Raw genomic sequence first — 16,996 nt, forward strand, 5'->3', positions numbered from 1 at the left:
TTGTCTCTTTCAGAAAGCATGCCTTCTTGCTAGCTAATAGTTGCAGTATGCTGACTACATGTTTGGTTATCCTAGAGCTGAGGCCCAATTCAATTTGCTCAGGGACTTCAGATCTCCCTAGTCACGACTTCAATCTAGTAGTACCTAGATTCATATGACTGATTTTATCGTACCAGTAGGCCAGTGAACTTACAAAAAAAAAAACCCTTGTATGACTTGTACATTTTGTTTGTGAAAGCAGTTCAGAAAATACAGGAACTCTTTTTTGTGTTTCTCAGAAGAGAAATGCAGAAACAGTGTGGTGGAGAGATTGTGCTCAGAGTAACCACTGAGTGCTACAGGGGAGGGGGGCTGGGCGTCTCTGTGGGGTTTGCAGCCTGAGCTGATGACAGAAGTGCTTGGGGTCTGCACTGTTTTATGTTCCCCTTGCCCATACAGGTTTATCTGGATCATTTAAGCTTTTAAGGAATAAAATATATGATGTACTTGTGAGCTTTAAACCTGAGACCGAACCCATTGTCATCTAAATTGATAGCAGCCATTCAAAAGTGAATTCCTAAATGCAACATTTAAACTTCTATGATCCCAAACTTCACCTTTTTAACCCACACAAGTTTACTATCTTTCAAGAGTCACATGGATTGAATGTAGATTGGGAAACAACTGTTTTTTTTATTATTATTCTTTAAACATATTTATTATACAGCATGTTAAATGCTTAGTGTGGTTTCTGTAAGTGCTGGATTCCAGTTTTGGAGTGTTTTGTGGAAGCTGTTGAACGTGTCTGTACTGTAGTTTCAGGTATTTACAGAGGCAGTGTTTTTCTGTCCCATCTTGCAGTGCACCCATATGCTGATATTCTATTGGCAGCATAGTGTGCCCAATAGAATGACAGTTCATCATTGGATTTCTTTCACTGCGTTGGGTTTACTGATATCATTAGCCACATTGCTGTCAATGCTTTTTGTTGTGAGGGTATGGAGTGGGTTAGCAAGCCATGTTGTTGATGCCAAATCACTTGGGTCCTGACAGTTTTAGAATAGTTTTAGGATCAATCAGCTACGAGGAACTGGATGAGATGAATTTTCTTATGTTCTTATGTCTCCATATATAATTAAGTTGACTTTTTTTTTAAAATAAAATCAAATGCATAAAAAGGAGCATTTCTGACCACGTCGGAACTACACAGATAGTGACAGGAAGGCCTTGCTTCGATCTTCAGACCCATTAAACCACAGAGTACACAGAAGGACAGGGAGTGCCGGGGTCTGTAGCTCAGGAAACCATGACAGCGAGGCAGCCCTTTGCTTATGGTAGCTGTTTGAAGATGAGTCCTCAGCATCGACTCTGTTAGCTCTGCAGTGGGTGAGCTAGAGTTCAAAGCAGAGCTAGCTCAGCACAGGCATTTGGTAAACCATGGTTAACCATGATAAACGACAGCCAAAGCAGGTTGAACACGTACATGTTTCATTGTTGAACATCTTTTGAACTTTACAATTTAATTAACAAAGTCTTCCTACATTCCCATGGTCACTGGAATATTGATGAGGTGCCTGTCCCTCTATATGTCACACCATACATACATATATACATACATACAGTACTGTGCAAAAGTTTTAGGCAGGTGTGAAAAAATGCTGTAAAGTAAGAATGCTTTCAAAAATAGACATGTTAATAGTTTATATTTATCAATTAACAAAATGAAAAGTGAGTGAACAGAAGAAAAATCTACATCAAATCCATATTTGGTGTGACCACCCTTTGCCTTCAAAACAGCATCAATTCTTCTAGGTACACTTGCACACAGTTTTTGAAAGAACTCGGCAGGTAGGTTGGCCCAAACATCTTGGAGAACTAACCACAGTTCTTCTGTGGATTTAGGCAGCCTCAGTTGCTTCTCTCTCTTCATGTAATCCCAGACAGACTCGGTGATGTTGAGATCAGGGCTCTGTGGGGGCCATACCATCACTTCCAGGACTCCTTGTTTGTTGAAGATAGTTTTTAATGACTTTCACAGTATGTTTGGGGTCGTTGTCATGCTGCAGAATAAATTTGGGGCCAATCAGATGCCTCCCTAATGGTACTGCATGATGGATAAGTATCTGCCTGTACTTCTCAGCATTGAGGAGACCATTAATTCTGACCAAATCCCCAACTCCATTTGCAGAAATGCAGCCCCAAACTTGCAAGGAACCTCCACCATGCTTCACTGTTGCCTGCAGACACTCATTCGTGTACCCCTTCGGCGAACAAGCTGCCTTCTGCTACAGCCAAATATTTCAAATTTTGACTCATCAGTCCAGAGCACCTGCTGCCATTTTTCTGCACCCCAGTTCCTGTGTTTTCGTGCATAGTTGAGTCGCTTGGCCTTGTTTCCACGTCGGAGTTATGGCTTTTTGGCCGCAAGTCTTCCATGAAGGCCACTTCTGACCAGACTTCTCCGGACAGTAGATGGGTGTACCAGGGTCCCACTGTTTTCTGCCAATTCTGAGCTGATGGCACTGCTGGACATCTTCCGATTGCGAAGGGAAGTAAGCATGATGTGTCTTTCATCTGCTGCAGTAGGTTTCCTTGGCCGACCACTGCGTCTACGGTCCTCAACGTTGCCCGTTTCTTTGTGCTTCTTCAAAAGAGCTTGGACAGCACATCTGGAAACCCCTGTCTGCCTTGAAATTTCTGCCTGGGAGAGACCTTGCTGATGCAGTATAACTACCTTATGTCTTGTTGCTGTGCTCAGTCTTGCCATGGTGTATGACTTTTGACAGTAAACTGTCTTCAGCAACAGGTATGTGGAGGGGTCTGTTTGTACTGATTATGAAGTTGCACATGACTTTCTCCAGAACTGTTTTAACAGAGCAGTTCTTCTGTCCTTCCCTCGGTGGGTAGGTAGCATGTTACATTCATATTTTTACATGCACTGTCTGTGGTTGTAGGTCATGGAGAGCTGTTTTTTCATGATACTAATAGAGCTCAAATTTATTTCCAGCAGTGGTGGAGGGGATATGCATGTTACTGACATACTTGTTTAATGAGCAGGGCAGGCAACTTTTGTGTGTTAGTTTTTATATCTTTTTGTGGCTTAAACCCTGGATCTCAGCTCGTATTCATAAAAAAAACAAATATAAGTGTGTACAAAATGTACCAGATGATGTGTTTGCAGAGTCCCTAATGACTGCCTTGAATTCAAAGTCTTTAAACTTTAAAGAATCTGCGTGAGCCACATTTTTTTCATAGAAGCATGACTTGTATTCTTGGAGGAATGAGGTTGAATGGTTTTCACGGAGAAGCTTGTTTCAACAATGTATTGGATGTTTACAGTAGGTAGCTTGCCTGGGTTATTTTGGCCCACATTCCCAGGGCTTCATTCTGGGGTCTGTTGCTTTTATTTACCCCCTCGAATGAGACATTCTGCCGTAAACTGTTTTCAAAGCCCCTTTATCAGTTTTTATTTTTTAACGAAACAACACAAAACCAGCAGAACTGCATTTTTATTGCATTCTCGTGATCAGCCCAGCCCTTTCTGTTTTTTTTAAATTTTTTTATTGACACCTTTGTATTATATTTTAACTGATTACACATACAGCACATGCCTTGTTGTTAAACTCTCTGTAATGCAGAGGGTATTGTGCATCATGGTATTGCGCATGCTAAGGTTTTCATGTTTTCTTTTAGACCTTCACACAGGGATGAAAATAGGACTCCTATTGCATAGCAGTTTCACCCATTCCAGGTTTTAATTCGAGCTTAATTAGCCCCAGTGTATAGGCAACAAGCTCAGGTGTGTCTTATTAAACTCATATCAAAATCAGGAATGGATCAAACTGCTATCCACTGGGAGTTTTATTTCCACCCCATGCTCACATATTGTTTTCCTTTAAACAACTGGATTACAGTATATCATATTTTACAATTGCTCTTTTTTGAAACGTCTTGAAATAATGTTTTCTTTTACTTGCCCTGCCCTTTAAGTTGTGCTTCAGATGCTGTTTATTCAAAGGCTTTTAACAATGGATGTTGAAATGATCACAAACAAATATTGTATTGTTTGACTTTTTTTGTTTGTTACATCTTTCTTTTTAAATATGTCAGTAGCTTAGTTTTGAGATGGTTTTCAGCTTTTAGTCAAAACACTGTTATGTAACTTGTTGCATCTGCTGTTTGTTATTATAGTTCTTTACACACAAAGTATGTTTCGAAGTGCATTATCATAACAATAATTACAAAACATACAGAAAGACAGATTTCTGTTCCCCAGACAAATGGCAATAAAATGAATGATTAAATTTTTACAGTGTCAGATACGGAGATGTGTGTCATGATGGATTAGATTCATTTTGGTTAATTACTACTACAGTTTTTTCTTTTAACTCTAAAGACAGGCCCCATAAGAGAGAAGGTATTAAGAATATAGGAATGACCTGAAAGAAAGGCAGGGAGAGAGCTGTTTGCATGTGGTTCAAGCATTTCTGCTCTTACAAAGCCTGTGTATTGTAGCCTTGGACTTCTGGTTTTGCACTGCTCGTAACGCAACCACTTTGGGTTCCTTCTACTGAACAAATATACAATTGGAAGTGCACGCCCCCGACTTCTCAGCAAGTTGAGAGTGGCTTCTCGAACATTCTGTGAGGTAAGGCCCTGGGAAGCGTTCATTTTAAAAAGTGCATTTTGCAACATGCTTTATTGTTTGTTTGTTTGTTTGTTTAACATTGGTCGTCCCCAGATATATGGTTCAGTCATTTTTAGCTTCACTGTTTTATTTAATTTTGAATCATGTTTAATGACAGGCCACACATGACTTTCACGTCTTTGAACGGCTACGATAGGTTGGTTACATGTAAGATCAAACAAATGTGCTTATTTTGATGCAGCGGTTTTACATGACATTTTACTTCAGTTACATATCTTCAGAACAACCTTTTCAGTCTAAACTATGCTGGTGGCAGTTTAGTAGTGGATATTCAGACATTAAAACTGTGTGGGACCTGCATTGCCTTTGTAGATTATTGTATCTAGTCAGCTGTACAGCTCGATATTTATGCAAAGATTCATATTCAAAGTAGGCAGCAGTTTACATGTACTATAAGCCTTGGTAGGAGAGAGCAAAGGGCTTTCTCTTTTATAAACAGTGCAGAAAAACAACGATGGGCCTATAGCAACATATGCAGAGGTGGAAACTGTTTTACAGCAGCAGCTCAAACACAGAAAGAGAGAAGTGTTAGTCTGACTGTGGTCTAACAGACAGGAAGTGACAAAGAACCATTGCTTAGTGATACATTTCCTGTGAGTTTAGGATTCTCAGGTCAGTTTGTGGGTGTTTCTTTTTTTTCTCTCTCTTTCTGTGTTCCTGTTTTCTATATTTACTAACGTGGCCTGCTTCTCAAAGATAAGATGAATTTGAAAGAAAATGAAATGAAAACCAAATCTAAGAGGCTGTGTCATAGCTGCCAATCTTTCAAAAATACAAGTCCGTGTTTTATAGGGCTCAGACTATTGTTTTTTTTAAAGGGAAATATATATATATATATATATATATATATATATATATATATATATATATATATATATATATATATATATATATATAGTTTGTACTTAAATCTGTAGAATTCAATGATTTAATTATAAAATAGAATAGTACTGTTTTTGTTTGTGCTTTTGCCTTCTGTGTTGGGGCACGAAGTTGAAATCTCCTTGTCACCTTCTAGAACCCAAACAGGTACACTCTAAAAACTGCAGCAATGCATCACTTTATGGTGAAAATATAGGTGGAAGACTGTATGTCCTTTTATGTGTTCAGCTGTGAGTCCCACATGTTGTAAATCCAGTCTCTGTGATCTCCAATCAGACTTGTTTATCAGGTTTCATGAACAGATTTTTGTAAGCCTCCATTTTAACTGGAAAAACACACAACTTGCACCTACTTTTAAACAAGATACTTGACTAAATTCCAGGCGTTGTTAGGAAAGTCTCCACCAGAGAATCACTGCTCTGAAGCGGAGGGGCCTTTTCAATGGCACGACTGAGCAATCCTGGGGCTAGATTTCACATCATCTTGGATTGCAGTTTGGGATTGTGGGGAGCTTGCGCTGGGGCGGGACAGCTGGCAGGGGTTTAAGGATAGGCCCTGGCATTTTGGGAGAGCTGGCATACGTGTCCCATCTGTCTCTAAAGAAACAGCGTTTTGGTCTCGCCCTTTTCTTTTAACTGCTTAGTGGAGCATGCTAATGATCGATTCATCGCGTACAGAATTTTACTTGCAAAAGAAACTTTCTATATCAAAAGTGTGCTTGGCCTATACATGAAGCATATACTTAGCATAGTTATGGATGTCATTTTATCTTTACTCTAATAAAATGTAAAATAACATCAAAATTTAAGTTCACTTCATTAAAAGGAACTATATATATATATATATATATATATATATATATATATATATTTTTTTTATTTATTTTTTTTATTTTTTTTATTTTTTTTATTTTATATTATCTGGATTTCTGACTCAAAATATGAGAACATGCAGAAAGAATATGCTGTCTCAAAAGGCTGAGTTTGATACTGTGTTAAATGTCTTCATTACCCAGGCCCAGGCTGGGGGTGAAGTCTTTGGAGATGAGCAAACAGAATGTTAATTTGTTTCCTAATACTGTAGTTTGTGTTATATTTATCAGGTTTATTTTCCCTTTTCAGGAACGAAAATGGTGCAAATGGTGCAGTGCAGCAAAGGCTTAGTAATACTGTATTAATGCTCTAACTGTTCTGGATATGATAGAGGCCTTCTGTCTCTAGTGCTTCTAGTCTAGCAGCTGTACTGAGCACTTAATTCATTACATCTTTCATTAAAAACTAATGCTGGCTGTCCCATGATCTCACCGTTTAAGGAAGTGATATCACCGAAATGACCCAGCCTGTGACTGAATTCCTTGTAAACTGGTAAAAAAATAAATAAATAAAAAATAAAGAAAAAGAAAAAAATGTCAGTGCTAACTGATGCTCCAGGTGTTTTAAAGTGCTTTGTAGTTCTTAAATTATTTATAACTGTCTGAGGTGGTCTAGGAAGGACGCCTGTGGTCACATGTGCCTGCTGAAATCACTATTTTTTCTAATTTACGCCAACAGAGGGTTTTTCTTTTAGAGTTTGTTTTTCTCTCATTTTTGTAGGCCGGGGGCAATGTGAATGAGCGTTTAGCCATTTCGTTGTGCTTAAATTACCTCCTTTCATGGTCAAAACAGGACAGAACAGACATAATGAAAGTGGGTCATTATTATTTATATAACTTTTATAAAAGTTTCACCAGTAAAATTGCACAGTCATTTGGGAGTTTTTCCATGCTTTCCCCATACTACTAATTTTAGTATTCTGTGCTATGCTTTACAATGCTTTCACTGTGGTTTATTACACTTTGCTGTTCTTTTACTAAGGTTAACTTTTACAAGGGTCGTATTACACTGGCAGTATGATAGATAAGACTCTGTAATGGCTTAGCTGGCAGGGCTAATCTCAGCAAGAGTGTTGAACAGAATCCCTTCAACGACACGTTGAAGATGTGGGCCCCAGATGCAGAATAGATAGTGGGTGAAAGCATTGTCATTTAACCCACCTAAAATAAAGATTAAGGGATGTGTTTAAACTGCCTTATCAGAAATAATTTATTCTGACGGTCCTACAGTACGTGTCTGATTTACAGCCCAGACTATGTATGTGTTTTTTCCACACTGCTGGTATGCTGCCACTGTGCTTAGGTAATTGCAGGATGCTGCCGTTCTGATGTGAAAAGAGCCCAGACCAGCTCTGTTGATTTTTTTGTTTTAATTGAAATTACCAGATGTGGGTCGTTAACCAGGAAAGTGCAGCCAACTCCTTACATCACATGGGTTTTTAATTAAGGGTTTTTATTACTCTGGTATTTGTGATACCCTGCATTACTGGTCCATTACTGGGAATAAAATTGCATTTCCTTTATTTTATTTACAAATAAATGAATCAACTGAAATTAGTGAAATAAAAAAAACAATGAAAGCCATTGCTGTAATTTGAAAGTCAAGTATCTTCAATAGTGTCAAATGGCAGCCTAAAGGGGCTTGTTTATATGATCTCACTGCACTTGGAAGTGACAGCGTGGCCAAACAGTCACACCTGAATCCCTTCAGACCACCTCATAGCAGTTACTGTATCTATTTATAGCTTTCCTGACAGAGGGCTCAGATCCACTAAAGTAAAGGGAGAAGGGCAGGTGGTGCAGTGGACTAGCATTAGCCTTTCTTATTTGGATGATTTGATACAAATAAAATATGTCTGTTATCAAGGTGCACTGGGAACTGTATGAGGAAGCACATGTGTCACCTGCCCCACACTGTGCTGGGTGTAGCCAGTACACATTCCCTGCCTTTCACAAACACACAATTCTCTGTTCTGAACAACTAGAGCCCCCTTAAAGTTGTGACCTTCCTTATAAAGTAATGACTCTCCCAAGCATTTAGTCACATCTGACCACTGGTAAAGAAAGCCCTGCTGGTAGGTAGCAGGCCTCAGTACCAGTGAGCTGTAACACGAGAGGGAGGGAGAACCAGAGAGGTAGAACCGGAATATCCGGTTTAGGCTGCGTAGGCCGGTGCTTGGTACGGCTAGTGGGAGTAGGTAGGGAAGTTCATCCTGTCCTGCCTTCTTTTATTTTCTACACAGGCTCAGGTAAACATGGCTGTTTCATCTACTTCATGCACTGTATTTAGCAGGCAGTGCAGTCAGATTGTTAGGACTGAGTGATGGGGAGCCAGCATGGCCTAAAGGAACTGGGAAGTAGACTATCTTAATAGTATTATAGTATTATTAGAGGCCTGCCAATAAAGACTGGGCTAGTGGTGAGCTGAGGCAGTGGGAATCTGCTTGGCCTAGTTGTCCTGGCTGAAGCCTTTAGTTAGAGAGGTATAGCCAAATCTAATGATAAGGACTGAGAATTGGCATCCAAGATGATACAATCCCAATCCCAGCTACTATTTCACTTGTGTATAAAACCGATTATTTTTCTTGTGCCTGTGCAGTTTTCGAAAGAATTTGAAATAAGCAGCCACCCCTCACTGGAAACAACATGTGGACCCCCCGCCCATGCAAAGTAACCACCCTGTTTTATGTTAGACAAAGGGGCAGCTGCATTTTAGATAGCTTAGAATGGTGTGCATTATATTCAATTGTAGTTCTGTTGTCCTGTGGCGTTGCTGCCTAATGAAACAGTAAGCCCTTTCTCATGGGAGATCCACAGCAAGCCAAACACATGTGCTGTGAATTCCAGCTGTCTAAAGGGTTTGTTAATACATTTGCTTGACCCGTGCACTGTTGGTCCCCCATCGGAAATAATCGAACTGGGAAGGTGCAGACCCACTGGAATTTCAGAGCAAACAAACCCCACCCTGCTGTAAGCTGAAAGCAGTTGAGTGGAGCATGGAGCGGGGAGACGGGAGAGGGGAATTCTGTCTGTGAAACTCAAATCAGAGAGCTACACCAGAGAGCTCATTGTTACCATTGGCGTATCATTGTACTTTATTTAAAAAAAATATGTTCATATTGGCTGCATGTGTTATTATGAGAGATGCAACACATTACAGCTTTTGGTCACTTCATCCTGTTTGAAAATCGTGTTGTATTTTTTTTAATTTTTTTTTTTTACTTTCCTTTTAATGTAAGTTTTTGTGTAGCATATGTGTAAAAGAACTAGAACCACTGTAGCACTAGAAATCGATGCAGCAATCCTATTGGAGTGATTCAACTCCCTAGGCTAACATTTAAATAGTTTAATTTTCTTATACTGAAAAATATAAATAACGTTATGCACATATTTGTGTCTTACATAACTTTACAGATCTGCAGTTTTGAGTGGAGTTTTCTTCCCTAGGTAAAAAACAAGCAATAAAAATCAAGACTTGTACTACTGGTACCACTTCCCATTTTTACCGGTGTTGTTGTTGGCTTGCAGTTTCATTTTGAGTGTTGCTGGCAGGATTATTTGAAAGTTGTGTTGTACGTTTAATTTTTCACAGCTCACTGTATCATTTTAGTCTCTATGGAACTGTGTGTTTTTTAATAGAGCTGCCAATTCTATAGGGGCTGTAATTTGAATATATAGTCACTGTCAGAACAACCACTGGATAAGCATCACTTGTCAGTGGCTTATTTAGTATTTGAAATAAAGTATAAGTGTGTATGATTATTGTAAGATATCAAATGCTTTCTGTCAGTTTACTTACTGTCTTTTTTGCTTTATTTCTAGGTTTTTGGTTTAATGCTCAGAGGGCAAGACAATAACGACACCACTCGGAGGATCACAGGACAGCCATCGAAAACTGTAGAATTTTTTTTTCCTGTCATTTCTCAATTGGACCTAAATAAATAAAGTGAAATCAAATTTTAAAAAACGAGGACATTTCAGAAACTCTTTGCTTAATCTGGAAACGCCTTGTGAAACGCAGAGCCACGTCCGCTTCCTGTTACTCTGTGACAACTTCCTGTTTTGTGGCGAGCTGACTGAAGGGAGGAAGCCCTCTCTTTCAGCCTGGTCGTCATGGCGACTGCAGTTCAACCAAGCGAGTTGATGTTTGAATTTGCCAGCAATGGGATGGATGAAATCAACCAGGTACAGTAGCTGGCTATTATTTTGTTCTAGGACTGTATCTATGGAAAGCTCTTTTACATAAAAGGCAAAAACCCATTGGGTGGGCCAGGTAGCTGCTAGGACTGAATAACAGCACACTCACACCAGCTGCATATCATGGACAGACCAAATAATACACATTGGGCCTTAGTTTTTAAAAGTCACCAGGATGTAATCACTGATACCTTGAAACTAATCAACAAGAATAGTTAAGATAACTGCGATATTTCATACCATTACCTAGTTGCCCTTTAAGTAATAGTATAGAGGCAAAGTATACTTTAAGTAATAGTATAGAGGCAAAATCAATTACACAGAATGGGTCACATAGCTATGCAACAGGAGTTTTATTCTCATACCTGACAAAGGAAAGCAGAATCGATTCTACCATCCCTGAAGTTCCAAGGCAATCCCCCAAAAAACTATGAGGACAGGTTTCAAACATTCCCTCCTCACTTTCTAATGATTTACGACTTTAAGGGACTGTGCTTGCCAAGTCCTAGCATTCATTTCCCTATATTATCTGAAAGGGCTCTTTTGTAATAATTAATTGGAACCACCGGCCAGCATGGCAGACTGTTAGCTCTGTTTGTTGGACAAGCAGAAGGGGGAAGAACGTAGAGGAACTGAATTTTCCCTGACAGGGAACTCAGAAATGCAAATGCTGTGAGAGATTTTAATCTGTGGTATTGCTCAACGTCAAGTATCATCTCTCTGCAGCACTGAGCCAGCTCTTCCCATGCTGCCACTGCACGGCTCTGTTGTCTCAGCAATACTTGAACTGAGTCTCACATTCACTGCAGTGACAGATTCAGTTCTTGTTTAATTAATATAAAAGGACCTAACTTGGCCTTTAACAAAAAAATACACTAGAGAGACTAGCCCCCACTGTTATAGATGCTGCTTTTCACAAAGTCCCTTTCCGTTATTGTTTAAAACAATGTTGATATTTTTAGATCAATTGCATCAACTCATGGTTCCTTCATACATTCCACTACTGTCTTCTTTCTCTTACAAAAGAGGTGGAGTTTGATGCATTGTATTATTGGCGGCTTCTTGGCTTATGAATAATGATTGTATTGGCTGGGCTGGGTTTACAAGATGATTCAGCCTGACCCAGTTGAATAGAGCTTCGTAATGAGCTGTGCTTTCCTCTCAGCCAATCCTCAAGTGGGAAGTGTCCCGCTCCACCCCTCTTCATGCTGATCAGAGACCCACAATATATACTATATGTAGGACTGATAAATAATGAGTCATGAATAGTTTCTGTTTGGTTGCTATTAATGAAATGTGGCAATAACAGATTTTAAGCATCAGACAAATGGAATTTTCAGAGCACATTTATTTAACTAGGACATTTTTTAAATTTAAAAGTTTCTGGTGGCATAGCAGAAATGTACAAACATATGTACCACAATTAAGTGCACACACCTTTATGATTGAAGAAGCTTTTTAGGAATTATATAAACGCATATATATGTGTTGGGATGAACATTTGAAACAAATATTACTTGTAAGTGACAAGAGCTTGTTTTTTGGGTACAACTTCAAGGGAACACATCAGTCCTAGCACATATAAGGGCAGCAGTGTGGAGTAGTGGTTAGGGCTCTGGACTCTTGACCGGAGGGTTGTGGGTTCAATCCCAGGTGGAGGACACTGCTGCTGTACCCTTGAGCAAGGTACTTTACCTAGATTGCTCCAGTAAAAACCCAACTGTATACATGGGTAATTGTATGTAAAAATAATGTGTAAAAAATAATGTAATTGTATGTAAAAATAATGTGATATCTTGTAACAATTGTAAGTCGCCCTGGATAAGGGCGTCTGCTAACAAATAAATAATAATAGTGTACAAGAATTCATCAAGACCTGGAGAACTTTGTTTGAGGGGGGTCTGCTGCCCCCTGCTGGTCACATTGATTTATTAACCTGCTCGAAAACATGTGCATTATTCATTACCATTTTTTTAACCCATTATTATCAATCACCTCAGAGTTCTAATTTTCTTAATTAGGGTGTCCACAACGTCAAACCATTAATCAAATTTGCATTAAGTATGTAGTCACGGTTCTAGTTTGTTTATTTGAAGATGTAACAATCACTGTTTTGGATCTTGAACTAGGTTGAAGATGCCATTTTTAAACCAGTGTTGCCGGTGACCTTTTGTCTGCAGGTGGTTTAAGGCAGGAATTCAATCTCTGCAGGGTTTTATGAGCTAAGTGGTCCTTGTACACTGGTAATCTGTTAGCTTTGAATGTAAATAAGTAATAAAACCCCATATTGTGTACTAATGTGTTTCAATGCCGCCTTTGTTTCCTGCAGCTTGACGACCCGTCTGTGTTCCCGGCAGTGATTGTGGAGCAGATCCCTGCTGCTGACCTCATGCAGGTGTACTCAGGGCTGGAGTCAGACGAGGTCCCCAATGGGATCATGGCAGACACCTCGCTGGACGTTGCTGAAGAACAGATCATTGGCGTGAACATTGGACTCTCAGGTAGGGTCGGCTCAGGGTAGCTTACCAGGGACTCGGTTCTATTCCACAGGCCTACAGCCTTCCTGTCCACTAACTAAAGCAGACTCTCCCTCGATTCCCAGCTCCTACCCCTAAGTCACCTCAGGGGTTGCCTCTTAAAGAGTGAGTAGCGGGGTTCCTACAAATAGAGGGTTACACGTTCCCACGTGTTTCTACAACTGTTTAAATAACACACTTTTCATTGTTAACACCCTGGCAAGTTTTTACACTTATAAAATGTAAAGTCTGTTTCAAAGCTCTTTTCAAAATGTCCACTCTAGTGCACTGATAGTGTAAGGATGATTGCTCACATTGTCAAACAGGTAACACAGCAAAACAATCCATGATGTGGTACGGAACCGAAAAGCCAGAGCTCTTCCTGCAGTGATTTTAGAGGACAGATCTCAAACCCCAGTGCACTAGAGCGGGCATTTTGAAAAGAGCTTTGAAACAGACTTTAAAGTCTAATTGTCAATCCCATAGTATTTAACTTGGGATGTAATGGTCCAGTTCTGTTGCATCTGCTAGAAAGTCATGCATTGACCTTAGGGACATGCAAAATCTACACATGTCTATCTGGGTTATTCACAGATAGATGGTGTAGACAGCTTTATAAATAGCTGTACACATCCATTAGCAACATGATAGAATTAGGGTAATCTCTTGCCGAGTTGTTGCCCTCAGTCCTTTAGAAAGATGAATTTCATCCTGAATTGACATCTTTGTGTCTGTTTGTGATGAAGTAACCTGCCTTGCACAGAAACACGTCCTGCCTTCACAGCCAAGTCTCATAGAGCCTGCTAGTTTTGCGTCACATAGTATTGAGTCACAACAGACATCGTCTCCTTTCAGTAGTTGTCCTTTTTTTTATCTCCCGCTCCAATTCAGAGATCTGAAATCTCTTTCTGACAGTGTTTTTGTACAGTTTAACAGAGTAAACAGCAATTTGCTGCAGCGCTAGGAGATAATAGATTTGGGATACAATGCGAGGGGAATTGATAGGCCTCCTTGCTGATGTGAATGGGTTTGTGTTTACTTAATATAACTGTGTGGGTGTTGTCATAAAACAGGCATTTATGATGGGACAGATTTGAAAGAGATTAAAAATAAACAACACTAAAGGCACAGGAGTTTAATTCTATGAAGGCTTGATGAATGTAATGAGAGACAGCGCAGGGGAGGGTAAACACAACATGTAATAGCAGCACCAAATGCAAAATGTATCGAGACTTCACTGCCTTGAACTAATGGGAATGGTTTGAATTTGAATTGAGGACTGAGTGGTGCAGTAGGGTAATCTCTCTCTTCTTGTGCCTCTCATCTTTGATGGCTTGAGTTCAAGTCTGTCTCGGGTCACACCTGCTGGAGCTCTCTTGTCTGTTTTTAATCTTCAGTGGAATCCTCCTGCCCCGATAACGAGGAGACAATGGAAACGATAGAGGCTGCAGAAGCACTTTTGAACATGGAGTCGCCCAACAACATTCTGGATGAGAAGCGCATGCGTGAGTTGCTTCCTGCCCCGCTAGCCGGATTTAAAAAGGAAAGTGCAACGGTTCGAATCACATTTTCACAGTTGTGGTGTGTATGTGAAGCATTGCACTTTCAAAGTCTGCTTTCTGAATCCCTTTATTAATCAGGACGTTTCGGAAATGAAACTCCGCTCTCTTATTGGTCTGCCTGTGTTTTCCAGTTCACGGCTATGGCACTCTGCTGGGCAGTGAACTCACCTATGTGTCACTGCGGCCCGAGCAGCTCCAGAACAGCTTCAATGGAATAGATGTGTCCTTTGATGAGGAGGAATCCATGGATGAAATCCCACAGAAGAGCCCCAGTAAACCTCACAGGAAAAAGAAAGGTAGGGCACCCCCAGCCCCCTGGTAACACTGACCTAGGTAGTTCTGACCTTCAGTTGGTAGGGCACTAGCCATGAGACAGCTCTGCCTCCCAGCTCTGTTCATTAGGAACCATCTCCACTCCGACCACTTAAACACTCTGCTTCCCTTTCCTCATACAGTATGGCTGCTCTCCATTACTTCAGCTTTGAACCTTAAGCAGCACTGTATCCAAGTACTCACTTCCAGCTATTAGTCGGTATTACCTCTGCTCTGAACACCCAGGCTCAACGCTTTGGAATGGATGTAATAAGCCTGCGTTGTCAGAGATTTCATTGAAATTATTCAAATAGCACATTTAAACAGTTTGTTTTGAAGCTGGTGAGATTCTTCAGGTAAAATGATGTGGTGTAAGCCAGTCACACTGGTCAAGTAGGGATTGGTATGGCTACATGAATAATTATATATTCTGTTCATGACTGAAATTGAGGCTTAAAAAGTGGAAATTCCTCCGTTCTTCATTGATTTCTTTCCCTCCCAGTTCGGAAACCGAGACCAGTCCGTCCCTGTTCCCCTGTGAGTGCTCCCAGCCTTCCTCTGAAGAAGAAAAGCAAGGATGGAAAAGGTACACAGAGCAATCCAGGGGGGCTTGTTTAGAGAAAGCACAAGCATAAGCACGTACGCAGGGCTTTTTAAAATGAGTACTTTAGCTGCAGCTCATTCAGTAGGTTTCAGCTCTCGCTATTTTAATTGATGAGGTGCTATCAAAGTTCAATTATTTTTTTTGTTGTTATTTTTTTTTTAATAATTGATTGCTGGCTGGAGGGCATACAGTACAATCATGTGCTCTCCAGTATATGTATTGCCACGCATGGCAGGCTATATGTAATATATCGAGATGGTTGCTTCAGTTGTAAAAGTATTTTTGTTCTAATAACCAGTCCATAGGCCAGTTTTGCAGGCAATAAATACTGTTTTTTTTTAATTCATTTATTTATTTTTAAAACTGTATTCGACAACAGGGCTGCAAGATAAAATAAATTGCACCTGATACTGGAGTTTTGTATAAAAAAGGAGACGTTTTATTTTTTTTAAATGCTGACTTCGTTTTCTTGGTTCCCCTCTTTTCTGTAGGGAACACAATCTACCTGTGGGAGTTTCTTCTTGCACTGCTTCAGGATAAAAACACGTGTCCCAAGTACATCAAGTGGACTCAGAGGGAAAAGGGCATTTTCAAGCTGGTGGATTCCAAAGCTGTATCCAAACTCTGGGGCAAGCACAAAAATAAGCCTGATATGAACTACGAAACGATGGGCCGGGCCCTCAGGTCAGTTCCTTGACATGGACGTTTTAAACGGTTTTGACTAATTTGTACCTCCCAGTAAGGGTGGGAGCGATTCTTTTTAGCTCACTTCTTAATACCCTTGCAAACAATTAACTGAGAGCAGTAACACATGTCAGTGCTAGACCAACTGCCCATTTTAGAGGAAACATCGTTCCCCTAGCTGTCCCAGTTTCTGTAATGCAGTAATGCACAGCATGCGTTAAATGTAGTTCCAAATGGAAAGTCGCTCTCTGTCCAACAAATACTGAAATTCATCCATGTAAAATCTTTCCTTCTGAAGGTATTATTACCAACGTGGCATCCTAGCAAAAGTGGAGGGCCAGAGACTGGTGTACCAGTTCAAAGAAATGCCCAAGGACCTGATAGTAATCGATGACGAGGACAACCAGGGCTGTGATTCCATTCCCGGTCACATGGTGAACCACTCCGTCTCCCCGGGGGGCAGGGGAGGGCAGCGCGGGACGCCTCGCTCCAGCCAGGGAAGGACCCCCCCGCAGCCGGTCCTGATGCGCTCGGTGAAACAGGAGCAGACCTCCGGGATGGTGTTTCAGGAGGTGAACGGGAGGCTGTCGGGGGAACAGCTCCTGCAAACTGTACACGTCCTGCAGCCGAACCAGGGAGCAGCCGTCCCTGCACCAGCTCAAACACATGCAATCAGGTAAG

General features: G+C 40.5%; 1 protein-coding gene across 5 annotated transcripts in view; it reads left to right on the forward strand.

The window, feature by feature from the left end:
• The window catches only part of LOC131696567 (ETS-related transcription factor Elf-1-like), a 50,764-nt gene that overhangs the window by 30,413 nt on the left and 3,355 nt on the right, over window positions 1–16,996 (forward strand). For all 5 annotated transcript variants that reach the window (XM_058989323.1, XM_058989324.1, XM_058989322.1 and 2 more), the window contains 7 exons: window positions 10,263–10,625; window positions 12,967–13,138; window positions 14,551–14,658; window positions 14,847–15,011; window positions 15,530–15,613; window positions 16,123–16,315; window positions 16,614–16,991. In XM_058989323.1, the coding sequence (XP_058845306.1) occupies window positions 10,554–10,625; window positions 12,967–13,138; window positions 14,551–14,658; window positions 14,847–15,011; window positions 15,530–15,613; window positions 16,123–16,315; window positions 16,614–16,991 (1,172 nt within the window). In that variant the 5' untranslated portion in view covers window positions 10,263–10,553. The remainder of the gene's footprint in view (window positions 1–10,262; window positions 10,626–12,966; window positions 13,139–14,550; window positions 14,659–14,846; window positions 15,012–15,529; window positions 15,614–16,122; window positions 16,316–16,613; window positions 16,992–16,996) is intronic.

Source organism: Acipenser ruthenus, chromosome 16 (assembly GCF_902713425.1).
Source record: "Acipenser ruthenus chromosome 16, fAciRut3.2 maternal haplotype, whole genome shotgun sequence".
Taxonomy (NCBI): domain Eukaryota; kingdom Metazoa; phylum Chordata; class Actinopteri; order Acipenseriformes; family Acipenseridae; genus Acipenser; species Acipenser ruthenus.